Source organism: Arachis ipaensis, chromosome B03 (assembly GCF_000816755.2).
Source record: "Arachis ipaensis cultivar K30076 chromosome B03, Araip1.1, whole genome shotgun sequence".
Lineage (NCBI taxonomy): Eukaryota > Viridiplantae > Streptophyta > Magnoliopsida > Fabales > Fabaceae > Arachis > Arachis ipaensis.
The window spans coordinates 18,012,331-18,027,862 of record NC_029787.2 but is presented as its reverse complement, the minus strand read 5'-3'; the positions used below and the strand labels follow the sequence as shown (position 1 = coordinate 18,027,862).

The 15,532-nt window shown below is 37.7% G+C and overlaps 3 protein-coding genes across 3 annotated transcripts; 1 reads left to right on the top strand and 2 right to left on the bottom strand.

Moving 5' to 3' along the window:
* LOC107632685 (protein MAIN-LIKE 1-like) lies at positions 952 to 2,904 on the top strand. The gene is made up of 5 exons (XM_021117197.1): positions 952 to 1,023; positions 1,675 to 2,115; positions 2,164 to 2,417; positions 2,535 to 2,622; positions 2,716 to 2,904. Exons 1-5 carry the CDS (start codon positions 952 to 954, stop codon positions 2,902 to 2,904), a joined length of 1,044 nt encoding a protein of 347 aa, XP_020972856.1.
* LOC107632686 lies at positions 4,344 to 5,641 on the bottom strand. The gene is made up of 2 exons (XM_016336353.1): positions 5,588 to 5,641; positions 4,344 to 5,438 (listed from the first exon to the last, which is right to left on the bottom strand). The coding sequence occupies exons 1-2, from the start codon at positions 5,639 to 5,641 to the stop codon at positions 4,344 to 4,346; spliced, it is 1,149 nt and encodes a 382-aa protein (XP_016191839.1).
* Positions 5,735 to 6,943, bottom strand: LOC107632688. Its single transcript, XM_016336354.1, has 4 exons — positions 6,761 to 6,943; positions 6,287 to 6,667; positions 6,066 to 6,190; positions 5,735 to 6,011 (listed from the first exon to the last, which is right to left on the bottom strand). The coding sequence occupies exons 1-4, from the start codon at positions 6,941 to 6,943 to the stop codon at positions 5,735 to 5,737; spliced, it is 966 nt and encodes a 321-aa protein (XP_016191840.1).

Below are 15,532 nucleotides of genomic sequence, written 5' to 3'. Positions count from 1 at the left end.
AGATATTCAAATTTTTATTAAATAATAAAAAAAATACTAAAAGATGATCATAATTTATTATTTTTGGTCATCACTTAGTTATTAATGTTTGAAAGTATGGGATAAAGTATGTTCTTGAATTATTAGATTAAAAAGATTATACTAAAAAAATTAAACTAATAGTTAAATAATGATAAAAAATCATAAATTTTGATAGCTTTCTAACATTTTCCTAAATAATAATAAAGGTTGATTTGTCTATTTATTACAGAGTTTAACATGAGAAAAAAATTAATTTGTGCAATAAGTTTAGTAACTAATTTAATAATTAAAATTTGCTGAAAATTAAACTTTTCGACTAAAAAAATTTAAAAACGAATTTACTAGTAAATAATTAATTATTGTTTCCTTCAGAATAGGTAAATAATTAATTATATAACCTATATATGTATTCGGGTAAAAAACTGAAATGAGTCAAGGGTAGCTCATATTTATCCAAATCCGCCAAATTAAATTTTGCTACAAGAATCTACCAGATCAAATTTTTATGTAATTCGAATCGAAAGGATTCGAAATAGCTTTGCAAGTAATTCGAGTTGATTGAATTCGAATTAATCCCTATCACTCTTACCAAGTAATTCGAATAAAGTTGTACTGAATTATGCATGGAAAATTGTCACGTAATTCGAGTGGAGTTCATTCGAATTATAAAGGAGTAGTTCGAGTTATATTAATTCGAATTACATGGAGAAGGACACACGAGTGTAGTTCGAATCATATTGATTCGAATTACTTGATTTTGGCTACACTTAGTAATTCGAGTCGAGTTGTTTCGAATTACAATGGATTCGCCTATATAAGGAGTTCAAACCAAGTTCATTCGAATCACTATCTCATTCTCATACCCCACCAAATCCCAGAGAGAACGACCAACATTCGGGCCGAGTAAGACCGGAGCGGCATATTCAGGCGATGGGGGACGATCCGGGGAGGCTTTATCGTTTGGATGGAATTGCTCATATCGCCGGGGTGATCAACGACGAGGTTAGTGGTCGCTGATGTTGCGCTGTTTATAGTGTTTTCTGTTAAGATAGTGGTTTTATGATAGTGGTTATATGATAGTAGTTTTATGATATTGGTTTTATGATAGTGGTTTTATGATAGTGGTTTTTGTTAACAGTTTTTTATAGTGGTTTATGTTATTGTTAGTGGTTTAGGATAGTGGTTTGAAAATAGTGGTTTAGGAAAGTGGAGTTGGCCAGTGGTTTTTGTTAATGGTTTTTGATAGTGGTTTATGTTATTGTTAGTGGTTTAGGATAGTGGTTTGAAAATAGTGGTTTAGGAAAGTGGTGTTGGCCAGCGATTTTTGTTAATGGTTTTTGACAGTGGGTTATGTTAGTGTTAGCGGTTTAGGATAGTGGTATAGGCTAGTGGTTTTTGTCATCGGTTTTTGTTAGTAGTTTTTGTTAATGGTTTTTGATAGTGGTTTTAGTGTTTGTTAGCGGTTTAGGGAAGTGGTTTAGGGTAGAGGAATAGGCTAGCGGTTTTTGTTAACTTTTTTTAGTGGTTAATGTTTGTTGTTTTTTGTTAATGGTTTTTGCATCGAACGATAAAAATTTTTTTCTTTATGAAATGAATTGTATATGTTAGTGGTTTGTGAAAATATTCTAATTATGCGGTTCATCTACTGTCCAGCCTCGGCGTTGCATATCCAGCGTTAGGCGGCAGCAGGGGATGCGTCTTGATGAGAGGTACGTTCCGTACTTGCAAATGGCCAGCTTGTACCATCTTGCGAGACTGAACGACAGATGGTTCCGACTAGACGAGCCGCTAGTCAGTGCATTCGTGGAGAGGTGGCGGCTTGAGACGCACACCTTTCACATGCCGTTCGGAGAGTGCACCATCACACTTCAGGACATCGCATACCAGCTGGGGTTGCCGGTGGACGGTCATTACTTCAGTGGTTGCCTCACAGACTTCCACCTATACATTGAGGGTGGGAGGCCTGCTTGGACGTGGTTCCATGAGTTGCTTGGTGTCTTACCACCTGAAAACCAAATTCAAAAATTTGCAGTCAACTGCACATGGTTCCAGGAGACATTTGGAGAGTGTCCCGACGGGGCCGACGATGAGACAGTTAGGCGCTTTACCCGTGCCTATATCATGATGTTGTTGGGGACGCAGCTGTTTGCCGACAAGTCCGGCAATCCTATACACATCAGATGGCTACCCTTTATTGCTAGACTTGAGGAGATGGGTGGCTACAGTTGGGGGTCGGCGGCACTAGCATGGTTGTACCGATGCATATGCCGAGTCGCCAACAAACATGTAGTGAAGTTAGCTGGGCCTCTACAGTTACTGCAGTCTTGGATCTTTTGGAGGTTTCCTTCCTTTAGGCCTCCTGGGTATGATGCATTTAGCTGGCCCCTTGCCTCGAGGTACCTTTATTGTTTTGTATTATGTATCGTTATGGTATTCACTTTCAATTATGCAAGCAATTTGATGTCCGTTAGAATGACTCACGAATGCATTAACAAGTTTAACTTGTTACGCAGGTGGTCTGGTTACAATCCTGGGATTAGCAACAAGGGACCTCGGGTGCAGATGGCTCGCCTGAAGATCGACTTGTTACAGCCTCGGGATGTAAGTACACTGAGCTCATATCTATATCTAGTCGTTCTTTCAGTTTATATTTTCTAAAAGAGACCTCTTATTGATTTTATATGGTTTTTTCAGTTCATATGGATGCCCTATAGCGCACTCGACGTCATCCAAGTTGTCCATCCGGAGGTCTTGGAGCCTCGGCATACGATGTTATGGCGGTGTGTGATGTCCCTAATATATTTTGCGGTTGTTGAGTGGCATCAGGTTGATAGAGTGTTACCCCAGTTTGGTGGCGTACAGGCCCCACCGCATCCCCCCTGAACATCGACTTCTTGATGTCGAAGGACAGGAGAGGAGGTGACCGTTGGTTCCCGGCGCACTTACCTGACTGGCATCTTCACTGGCAGCATCGTGCGGAGCACATTTTACAGTTCGACATTGTGGCCGACCCTGGTCCCTCGCATGATTTCTTGGCATGGTGGCATCAGCATGGGAAGAGATTCCTGTCGCAAGAGATGTACTTGGGGGATCCACGAGGTATTCCTATTCCGGAGGAGGCGACTCAGAGGGGGTGCAGGCCGAGTTCTTGAGATGGACCGAGTCCACGATGTTCCTGACAGACGTCGTGTTGAGAGGCGAGCTCGAGTCGGCACACGTCGTAGCCAGCGAGAGCATGCCTGGCTCGATGATGCCATGGATGAGGTTGAGGACGCAGGTAGGGGTCGCGGGAGACGACGTGGGCGTGGAGGCAGGAGGAGGGGGGCTGATGCTAGAGATGATGCACATCAGGCTGGGAGGGTTGCAGCTGGAGGAGGTGAGGCAGTTGGGGTTGAAAGGCCCCATCAGGGGGGCATGATGGTGAGTGGTATGGATCAGGTATGGGAGATCCCTCTACTCACACTGACGCTGGGCTTGGAGATTATTTCGTCGGTGTTCCCGGTGACGATCAGACACTTCAGAACAGTACTCCATGGGTGAGTTCGGACTCCATGTTTCCAGACTTCCTTGGTAGTGACGGGATTGTGGCAGAGTTCGGAGGACCGCATTTCCTTGAGGATATCCAAACCATCATGCAGGAGGATGATGCTGCACGAGGACGGGCTCAGCCGACGGCGACACAGGCACCGTTAGATGTAGATCTGAACGAGCTTGCCACGGTGCCTCCTGTGCAGACTTTTGCACTGGGTGGGACGCCAGCATCCGCACATACTCTAGGGTCACATTCAGTTGCCGGCCCATCATCATCCAGACCGGTACATGTCTCGCCCAGGACACCGACAGAGGATGCTGAGGATGATGACCACGACTCGATTGAGGATGAGGAGCCGATGATTCGGAGAGGTCATAGGACACGGGTTCCACGCCGTTGTTTCACGGGTTCTCACCTCCTTAGATGATTCGGGGATCGTCATGTATTTCTTGTAGTCATGTTTTTATTTTGTTTCTTCTTAGTTGGTTATCGGTGTTATGTATGAGCTACTTTATGTTTTTGTGCATCCAGCAGTTACTTTGATGTTATTCAGTGTTTTATCAGACACCTAGTTAGAAGGTGTACTTTGGTTATGTAACTTAACTCCATAATTATAAAGACATTCAACAAACATATTTGGTACGAAATACAACTTTCATGAATTATAAAACAGAACTTAGTTTCACCTAGAACATTGGTTGCTAAGTTAAATAAAATACACGTGCTGAAGTTAATACAATTAAAAACAGAGAAACCAACGTTCCTATTCATTCCCCCCTGTGCCTGTGGGTCATCCGGCCTGCGGACAACTATGACGAGTGTGTCCAGGTTGCCTGCAGAGGCCACACCTCTTTGGTCGGTTTGGATCTGCATCATCCATGTTGGTGCGTATGCGAGTAGACCTCGGCCGACCCTCCCTCGCACGCCTCATGTTCGGATCAGGTATAACGGTGGGCCCGACATATGGTGGCCAGAAACCCTCCGGAATGAGAGGTGTGAATCCCATCTGATAGACACCGAAAACAGAACTCAGGCGATATACTTCGTGGACGTAAGGCTGCCAAGTTAGACGTGAATAAGCACAGCATGCAAGTGCGTGAGGACACGGCAAATGAAGTGCTTGGAAGTATCCACAATCACAAGTCTGAGACCCTAGTGAGACCCTGTAGGTACCAAGTGAGAAGGGACCTGTCGGAGTCGTTTCAGCCACGGTGTACTCCGAGTTATCCCTGTCATAAACAGTCACCTTGAAGCACCTGGCCGTCTTCAGGTTTGCCTCGATACACTTTACCAGGTATTGACTGAATTGTTGTCCGGTACCCATCTGAGCCTGGGCCTCCCTCCCCTTACGGACAAATAGTTCCGCAAGCCTTCCGTATGTGGCCTTCACCAGCGAGCACACAGGGAGGTTCCTTACCCCCTTCAGGATTGAATTCACACACTCAGATATGTTGGTCGTCATGTGCCCAAATCTCCGACCCTCATCATAGTACTGTGTCCACAACGAGTACTCAATCCGGTTCGCCCAGTCACACATTGCCGGATTCTCAGACCGCAGAATGTCAAACCAGTAGTCAAACTCCACCTCGGTCTTCGCATATGCAGCGTTCACAAGAAGCCTCCGGGCATCTTTGCCCTTGAAGGTGAGGGCGAAATTTGCTGCAACGTGTCGAATGCAGAATGCTCGGTATGCAGCCGGAGGTAGCCATCCCCCATCGGGTGCCTCGAGTGCTGCCTTGATGTCGTTATGCCTATCTGAAATAACTAACAGACCTGGCTGAGGTGTCACGTGCTGACGGAGGTAGGAGAGAAAGAAGGACCATGACTCAGCATTCTCACCCTCAACTAGTGCGAATGCCACAGGGAGTATGTTGGAATTCCCGTCCTGTGCAATCGCCACAAGCAACGTTCTACCATACTTGCCATATAGATGGGTGCCGTCGATACTCACCAATGGCTTGCAGTGACGAAATGTCTCGATACAAGGGGAAAAGTCCAGAACATCCTATGAAAATAAGCCTGGGACTCGTCCACCTGTCCCCCAACTCGAACAGGGCAAGTCCTGATGACTGCTACAGTACCAGGCATCGTCAACTGAACTCCTAACACCCACCGAGGGAGCTCGTTGTACGACTCATCCCAGTCCCCATAGATGATTGCAACCGCCTTCTCCTTCGCCATCTACACCCTCCTATATGTAGGCCTGAAGCCAAAGTGTTCAGCCGTGGCATTTAGAAGCACCTTGATGTTGATGGATGCGTCAGCCCTAACCATTGGCATAATGAATGTCGCTATCACATGGTAGTCCAAACTCCTATGGTCGCTGGAGATGGAATTGGCGAGACAGGTATGCGGTCCGTTGTACCGCTTGACTTTCCAAATGCCCTTGCGTTGCCGGAGACTCAACCGAATCAACCATGTGCACCCATTCCCAAACTCAGAACACTTTCCCACGTACCTGCGATAGTCAGACTCAACTACCTTGTACTGTACCCCTCAGCGGATGCTGTACGTCTTCACACTCAACAGCGCCTCATCTTTATCCTTAAATTGTTGACCAACCTGGAACTCTATCATACCGGTAGACCCTTCCGTATCTCTAGCGCCAAATCCAGCAAGCTGGCCAGGATATTCGTCCTGCCTCATGGCATCCAGGTCCAAAGATGAAAAATGGGGTGGGTACTGCTGTGTGCCAGAACTTGATCCACCAGTAGCCCTTATCGGATCACTCACTCCAACATCATCGCCGCTTTCATCAGCGATCATATCCGGCTCGACATCATCGTCATCTGGATCATCAAACAATCCCTCTCCAACACCAGCCGGTGTAGGACACTGTACTTCGGTCGGAAGATGTTCCCCATGTCCAACCTCGTCTCCAACGTTGCCGCTGAGATCAACAGCAAACGATGGGGAGGCGGCAAGTTGGATCGCTGGCTCATACACTGGGACGGAGGATGAAGCAACCACAGGTCTCGAGCTCGAACCGGCCACCGCGGCTATAGTGTTGGCATTCCGGTTCGACCCACCCGAGCTGGATACGACGTCAACCAACTTTACCAACAGCTCTGGTGTCCTGACCTCGGGAAACTGCCTACGAGAAATAAACATGACCTGCAAGTCCTCATCACTCCCGATCGTGAAACAATCATACTTCACCGTATCATGGAGCACCGTGATTGGAATGCGATAGAAAAACTTCTTAACCCTTTTCACTCCTTCCAGACCAAGCTTCACCAGCACGGAGCTAACGAGAGCATCGTAGCTGGTCGTTGGGCTCACGATAATACATAGAATATCCTTATCAGTGAACTTCACGCCAGACCGAGTTTTTCTCTTAATCGATCCTCTGTGGTGTACTAGCACTAAAAAACTATCCTCACTAGCCATCTCACCTCTTTGTTGGTTGCAACATGAGTTCACAGCATATATATAGAGCTCCGCTCCATACTAATTCGAATCAACTTCATTTGCACCATATATATATAATTCGAATAAATTCCATTCGAATTACCATGTATTAGTAATTCGAATCTATATGTCTCGAAATATGCAATTCATCACCATTTCATACTAATTCGAATTAACATAGTTCGATTTATATTTGTATAATCGATTCTTATTGATTTGAATTACGTGACAATTTTCCATGCATAATTCGGTACAACTTGATTCGAATTACGTGGTAAGAGTGATAGGGAGTAATTCGAATTCAATCAACTCGAATTACTTGCAAAGCTATTTCGAATCCTTTCGATTCGAATTACATAAAAATTTGATTTGGTGGATTGGTGTAGCAAAATTTAATTTGGCGGATTTGGGTAAATATGAGCTACCCTTGGCTCATTTCAGTTTTTTACCTTATGTATTCTGTTGGGGTCATTATAACATATTAGAACACTAATTAAAAAATTATCTATTCCTTTTGGACATACATCAGTATTAAAAAATAATTATCTATTTATCCATCTTAATTTCATAATAAATGTTATCTTTTATCTGCAATAATAATTGAATTGCTTTTATCAATTGAAAGTTATTAAAAAATTTAACTTATTTTAATTATTCTTTTAATTTTTAAATTAAAAACTTTAAATTTCTTATCGTTTTGTTTTTTTTTTAAATATATATTGAAACTTAACTTATTAAATATTAAAATTATATATACTATTATTTTTAATAAAATTCTCAAGTCATTATGTATACATAGTAAAATTATGCTAAGTTAATCTATTCCAAATCATATTTATGAAATAGAAAAAATTTTAAATACCAATATATTTTTAAAAAGTTATAATATGTATACGAAAACAAACTCAATTTAATTTTAAAATCTTATATTTTTATTAAAAAATATAAATAATATTAAGTAAGAAAAAAACTAAAATTATTCAGAGTGTATTATGAATTTAATTATAAAAAAAAGTAAGTGACATTTTAGAACATGTAAAAAATGAACCTATTAAATATTATCATGTAAAAAGTGCCAAGAAATATAAAACAAGAAAAGGAAATAAAATAGAAAAGTACAAAGTTTTTTTTTAATAAAAAAAAACCCAAGAATTTTAGTTATATAAAATAAATTTATTTTATATAACTAAAATTCTTGGGTTTTTTTTTATTAAAAAAAAACTTTGTACTTTTCTATTTTATTTCCTTTTCTTGTTTTATATTTCTTGGCACTTTTTACATGATAATATTTAATAGGTTCATTTTTTACATGTTCTAAAATGTCACTTACTTTTTTTTATAATTAAATTCATAATACACTCTGAATAATTTTAGTTTTTTTCTTACTTAATATTATTTATATTTTTTAATAAAAATATAAGATTTTAAAATTAAATTGAGTTTGTTTTCGTATACATATTATAACTTTTTAAAAATATATTGGTATTTAAAATTTTTTCTATTTCATAAATATGATTTGGAATAGATTAACTTAGCATAATTTTACTATGTATACATAATGACTTGAGAATTTTATTAAAAATAATAGTATATATAATTTTAATATTTAATAATATTTATCAATTACTATCAATGTTAGAAAATACACATATAACGAATTAAAGTTATGCCAAATGGAACTTCATAGCATGATTGGATTTGCACTAGACTTGGGTTCAAGCCTTCAACTTTGTGCTCATTGTTCAGCATCGACTGCAACATAATTACCAAATCTTGAGGGATGTTTATAGTAATTTATTGCACACAATATGACAAAATTTTTAACTTTTACCGGACCGTACTTGGCATATCAGTGTTACAATAAAGTGAATGGCACATTTAAAAGTTTTCCAATAATATATAGTATAAATTATTTTATGATATGTTATTATTTAATTTATGAAATAATTATTTTAGTTTACTATTATTTTTAAATTATAATTTTTAAATTTAAATTATATTTTAAATTTTATATATTTCTATACAACAAATGAAATTTTTATGTACTCCCATATAACAAATAAAATTTTAAATTTTTATATAAATCCTAATAAAAAGCCGTCCATGGAGGTAAGTAAGTGAATGGAAAAAACACTAATGAGTTATAGTTCAAATGACATAGTCTCCTCATACTTATTTAAGAGGTTGCCGGAAGAAGAAAAAAACTTAGAAAGAGAGACAGAAATGAAATGAGAACATTAGAATTCGAAGAAAGATAACCCCACGGCATGGTGAATCCTCATCTTTCATGAAATTCAGAAACAATGAATGAAGGGGATAGGGCCACAGAGCCATACATTGCGAGACACGCGTCTCCGTACCCGCGCAATGATGCCGTGAAATGAAATGTCTCACAACCACCCACTGTCCTCGGTGTCTTCAACATCCATCCATTGCTAATTTGCTACATTTCTATTTTCCATTTTTTCCTGCAACTAATTTTTCCTCTAAATTTTTAAATTCCAATTTTGTTTCACAAACTAAAATTATTGTTAAGTTTATTAATATTAAAAATGTTAAATTTTTGTTTTGACAAATGATTTATATGGTATTGAAAATTTTAGTTGTTTTATAATTTTTTTTTCTATTAAACATTTAACCAGCGCTATAAAACAATTGAATAAGAGTTTATCATTTTTTAAGATAATTTACGCTAATAGAATAAATAGAGTTTAAAATTACACAGATGTGTTAAATTAGAATTGGTTACATATTTTGTTTTAAACATTTTTATACGGGCAATTTACACTATAATAAACTGAATGAGATTTAAAATTATGCAGATGTCCTAAATCAATTTTTATTACATGTATGTCCTAAATTAATTTTGCATAATTTTAAACCCTATTTAATTTATTAGTATAAATTACCCTTTTTATATAAATCGAATCAAGTTTTAACTTTTATACCATCTTAAAAGGTGATATTTTATAATAATTTCTCAACATTAAAAATTTTGGTAATAATTCTTTAGATGCTAATGAGTCAAATGATAATTTTTAATAAATTTTTAGAAATTATTTATTATTCCATTTTAAATTCATAAGTTTGTAAAATTGTAGATCTTTTGAAATTTGAACTAAAACACAAAAGTTATATTTCTATTCTTATTCGTTTTAATTTTTTTATATTATACACTACAATAAAAACTTTGAGTATTGTCGGATTCCTCAAATATATCTGATGGTAATCAATTTACTGTCAAAAACAATCTGACGGTATAAACCTCACCAGTAAATGTTTACCATTGGATTTATTTCGTACCGTCAGATTTTGTGACAGATTACCAGCTCAGGAGCCCCAGTTGGTTACCGTCGAATGTTTTCGATGGTAATGTTGGTGCCAAAGCATATTTTTACGCGTCATGTTATCGTCGGATTATTCCTACGGTAATTCTGATGGTAATGCCATTTTATTTTATTTTTAAAATTTGAAATAAATGGCAATTTTAAATTGAATTTTTTTTCACATAATTAGTGATCAATTATAATAAAAATTTTATTTAAAATAATATAATGTGCAAATTAAATAAAAGTCAAGTGCACCAAATAAATGTATCAAACAATAAAACAAAAACCTAATATTTACAGATTCAGATAGTCGTCGTTGTCGTTGTCGTCAATCCCGTGGCCCTGAGTCGGCGGTGCAGGAGGCGATGACGATGTCCGTGTGCCACCAATGCTACCGCTATCACCTGCAACAGGACCGCTACCATCAGCAGGGTCGATGCCAGCGGCATGCATTTGGGCCTGGTACACTTTCATCTGAGCCTCCATACGTTGCATCCGCTCCAGCGACTCCCTAAATTTTAGCCTGAGCTCATTCGTAGACGTCACGCAGGTGAGGATCTTCTGATACCTCTCCCGATAATTGTTAAGCTCCTGAGCTTGCTGGTGAAGGCTGCAGTGGAGCTCCTGCACCTGGAGCCTCAAATCCACGCCTTCCTCGGACTGGACGGCTGGACTGGTGGTGGAGCCTGACAACGGCCTCAACATCGAGGTGCGAAGGCTGCTGGCGAGGAACGGTCCCATCCCGTATACGAGATTCTTGTACAGGGCTGAGGCGATCTCGCGCCAAACTGCATCGGGGTCCACAATTGAGGCCATAGCTCCATCAGTGACGTCCTTCCCACTTTGCTGAGATTGCTGAATCACGGACGCTAATCTCTGTGTGTAGGACTCTTGTGCAATTAACACAAGTTACTGTGTGATTAGTAAACTAAGATAAATATACAGTTAATATCTAATAAGAAAATAGCAGAAGATAATCAAACGTATATTTATTCACATAATGGTCATGAGACCACTGATCAACAAATCTCGTTTTGTTCTTGTGGGTGTACTTGAAGGTCTCCACCAATGTGGCCTCGCGGTCCAACGACTTTGACTATAGAAATTACATTGAGATACAAAATTATTAGAATGCTTAGTAATGATATGCAAAACATATAACATAACGAACTTGTTAAAAATATTAAAGGAACTACATACCAGCCTAACCTTCATCTTCATGAAGGTCGCCGAACTGCTGGTGTACTTTGACAATATCTCTGATGCCCTGTTCGCTTGGTTGGTGAGATGCTGATGCCTGAACCCCGCATCATTCTCCTAATGAGTGAACAAGCCCTTCTTTACCTCTGGTCCGAGCCAGCACGTCTGCTGGTCCTGGCCGTTACGAACATCATTCAGCATCTGCTGGAGCCGCCTACCCATCTTATAGTCGAAGATCTTTCGGATCGCCAGGTCGTGTTCAGCATCCCAAATGAAGTATAACTGCAACAAAGAAGCTTTAAATTCAGTTAAACAAGATAGATAGAGGATATAAACTAGCAAAAAAGAATTAAAATAGAAATAATGAAAGTAATTACCACCCATTTTTCAAACCAGCGTTAACTAGTCTTAGCGGAAATCTTCGTGTAGTTGGGTCAAGAATCAACCATTTGTCATCTCCTGAGTACACGTGTTTGGGTTCGGCAAAAATCTAACAACAATCCATAAACAAGAATCAACCTAAATCTACTAAATAGGAATAAGATTTTCAGGAAATCTCAGCAATAACAGGAATCATAACCAACAAAATTAGAAAACAATAACTAGCAGCATTCCAAATCAACCTAAATCCACTAAATAGGAATCAATTTTTTAGGAAATCTCGGCAACAACAGGAATTGTAATCAACAAAACTAGAAGATAATAAACAGAAAATTTCCAAATGAACCTATCTACTAAACAGGAATCAATTTTTCAGGAAAGCTCAGCAACAACAGGAATCATAATCAACAAAAATAAAAAATAATAAACAAAAAATTTTCAAATCAACCTAAATCCACTAAACAAGAATCAATTTTTCAGAAAATCTCAGCAACAACTGGGATCAGAAAAAAAAAACTAGAAAACAATAAACAGGAAATACATGAGCATTGAACATGATACTTACCCCATGCCGCCATCAGGCCAAATGCGCAACTATGCGATGGTAGGTGGTGGAGGGGCATCAACTGCTGCATCACTGACGTGGCTGGACTCCGGCACCGCGGCATCCGTCGTTGGACCTGGCATCGCCGTGGATGCGAGCTGTTAAATGGTGGGAAGCAATGTTGTCGCCATGGACGACGGCACGTAGTTGGTGTTAGGGACCATGATGAACGGTTGTTCCGCTAAACCCGCAACATGTGGTGTGACTGGGGTGGTCGGAGTAGAGGGAGTGGATCCAGAAGTCCCGGGGATACCGGAGAAAACCCTCCTTCTGCCTCGACCATGGCTGCGACCACGACTGGTAGCCTGATCTGCAGCACCTCTTCCTGTCGTCATGTCTGCATAAATCAAAATTAGCCGTAACACAGTAAATCAACATATTTCAGACAATGTCAAACAACTCCAACAACAATATTCAATAATTCAGTTTAGTAATCGAAACACTTTTCAAAGTTGAAATTCAAAGTTCAAAATCAAAATCAAAATAAGAAAAACCAATTCAACAATCAACAAAACCTCAGCATATTCATAAACTCAAATTCAGCCATCTTCAAACACGTATAAAAATGGACAGCTCAATATAACTTAATTTCTCAATCTTTTTTTATCTATTAAAATAGACAGCTCAGCAATAATTTTTTTGATTTAAAAAAAATATTTTAGCCAAATATAGAGATTTAATTAACTTAATATAGAGATTTCAATTAAAAAAACAAACAAAAACAAAATATAGAGATTTCAATTAACTCAATATAGAGATTTTAATTAAAAAAAACAAATAGAGGCACAACATAAAAATTTCAATTAACAATATAGAGATTTCAATGTAACCTATTGTTATAGAGGTAGAATCGAATCAAAGAGAAGAAGCTGGGTAGCGGCGGTGGTAGTAGCGGTGACGAGTAGACACCAGAGAATGGAGGCTGGGGAACAATGGTGGTGGCTCTATGGTGCTCGCCGGCGGTTCGGAGGATGGAAAAGAGGGAGAGTAGAGGGAGAAGAAGAAGAATGAACAGGTCTCGAGGGTGGGTTGAGCGATTGCGATGGAGAGGGGGCTGTGGTGGTGGCGGTGTAGGCGGCGGCAGATGGTGGTTTTGGGGAGAAGGAAGGAGGGCGATGGCGGTTTAGTGAGAGTGGGAGTGAATCCAATGAGAGAAAAGAGGGTTCTCATTTTGAATTTACGTCTATTTACCGTCGAATTTATCGTTTAAATTTTTTTATGGTAAACTTTTGCAGGTCACCAAAACACATCATTCCACCCTCCTTTGCCCCTCATGTTCCTATATTCTCTCTCTGTTTTTTCTTTTCTTTTTCTTTGTGTCGATGAGTGAGTGTAAAAAAGAGTGTGTCTAATTTTAGAGATTTAGAGTTAGGGTTGGATAAAAATGAGTTAAGATTATTGAGGATGTAATAGTGATAGCATAGAGATGTGACCTGTATGCAATGATAAAGTGTGGATTGAGTTTGAAAATGCACAGATTTGTGAGAAGAGGGTGAAAGAGAGATGTTATTTTGATTTTATTTTAATAGGAGCAATTTGGTCCAAAAGTTAAGAAAGAATGATTTTAATTTGAAATATAATGTTGAGGACCATTTTGAATAATAAAAGATTAAGAATGATTTTGATTTTGATCCCAAATTTTAGGGACCAAAACAACACTTATTTCTATAGAAATTTTGTACACAACACAAAAATTTTTGCTGCAAATATATTTTGTTGAGTCAATGTTCTGAGCATGTCGTTCTTCAAATATATTTGTGTTTTGTATGTTTTGTTAGTTGGGTCTCAATATTTTGGATATGTTACCTTTCAAAAATTTCTATGATGTGCACCAAAATTTTTATGTTGTACTTGTGCCCCATATTTTCTATGCTGTATATATTTTGTTAGTTGAGTATCAATATTTTAGATATGTAGTCCTTCAAAAATTTGTGTAATGTGTATTAAAATGTCTGTACTCAATATTTTTGCTAAACATATATAGAAAAAGAAGAAGATGACCACAACAATGTTAAAAAAATGCGCGTACAATAAGTCAAACTTGATTGGACTTGGTTTGAGAATTACTTGGCCGTTTAGGTTTGTTGATGTGTGTTATAGGTCCACACATAATAAATTGAAAGTGTACTTCTTTCTTCTTGTTTCAGGTATATAGCTGTCATAATAATTTTCAACTAAATTACCAAAAAAAAAAAATACTATTCGTACAATAAAATTAGTTATTAGTGTATTTGTATATAAATACATGTGTGATTTAATTTATTTTTAATGTGTATTTATATTCTAACATGTATTTTATACTAGTGACTAATTTTGGTGGCTAATATTAGTGTACACGTAATTCTTACTAAAATAGTATCTAAAAGTCTACATCGCTAATAAAAATAATTCCAAAAGATACTAACAACAAATAAGTCCCGAAAATATTTAAAAACGCAGCAAAAAAAATAAATATTAAATATATATTCTAAAATAATACTTTAGAGATTCGATTATGGTACAAGTTCTTGCAAAAATTATTAGAAAAATAAGATATTTTCATTTCTTAAAAAAAATTGTAAATGGCTAAATTGTTTTGAAAATTTGTATCAAATGATAGTCGTTTGCAAAATACGAAAGTTTTTTTTGTAACTTATAAAAAATAATATTTATTAACTCTTTTTATCACATTTTCAAATTATACATGAATTAATTTGTTGATAATATTTTTTAAGATTTTTTTTGTCAGTGTTTGAATCTTTTCGATACCGAATTAATAATTAACTCAGTCAAATTATTTAGAGATAAATATTGTTTTGGTCCTAAGATCTGAAGTCAAAATAAGAATCATCCTAACCTTTTTTTGTTTGAAATAGTCCTCAATGTTCTATTTAGTATTAAAATTGTTCTTTTAAAAACAATAATTTTTTAAAAGACAAAAATACTTTCACTACACCCTACCATCACCACCCCAGACTTCCTTTTCATAGTCACTACTACCACCACCAATACCTCATAATTTTGTTTTTTTTTAATCAATAACATCAAATTCTTCAAATTCAACAAAGTTTTGAG

Bases quoted from the DNA above. Each gene is read 5' to 3' on its own strand.
- LOC107632685 (XM_021117197.1), top strand. From the start codon at position 952: ATGGGGGACGATCCGGGGAGGCTTTATCGTTTGGATGGAATTGCTCAT. The intron at 1,024-1,674 runs GTTAGTGGTCGC...TCTACTGTCCAG, and splicing joins CCGGGGTGATCAACGACGAG to CCTCGGCGTTGCATATCCAG. The intron at 2,623-2,715 runs GTAAGTACACTG...TGGTTTTTTCAG, and splicing joins ACTTGTTACAGCCTCGGGAT to TTCATATGGATGCCCTATAG.
- LOC107632686 (XM_016336353.1), bottom strand. From the start codon at position 5,641: ATGCCTGGTACTGTAGCAGTCATCAGGACTTGCCCTGTTCGAGTTGGG. The intron at 5,439-5,587 runs GTGGACGAGTCC...GCGATTGCACAG, and splicing joins CTGTTCGAGTTGGGGGACAG to GACGGGAATTCCAACATACT.
- LOC107632688 (XM_016336354.1), bottom strand. From the start codon at position 6,943: ATGGCTAGTGAGGATAGTTTTTTAGTGCTAGTACACCACAGAGGATCG. The intron at 6,668-6,760 runs GTTAAGAAGTTT...GAGGACTTGCAG, and splicing joins GTCTGGAAGGAGTGAAAAGG to GTCATGTTTATTTCTCGTAG. The intron at 6,191-6,286 runs GTGAGTGATCCG...GCCATGAGGCAG, and splicing joins AAAGCGGCGATGATGTTGGA to GACGAATATCCTGGCCAGCT.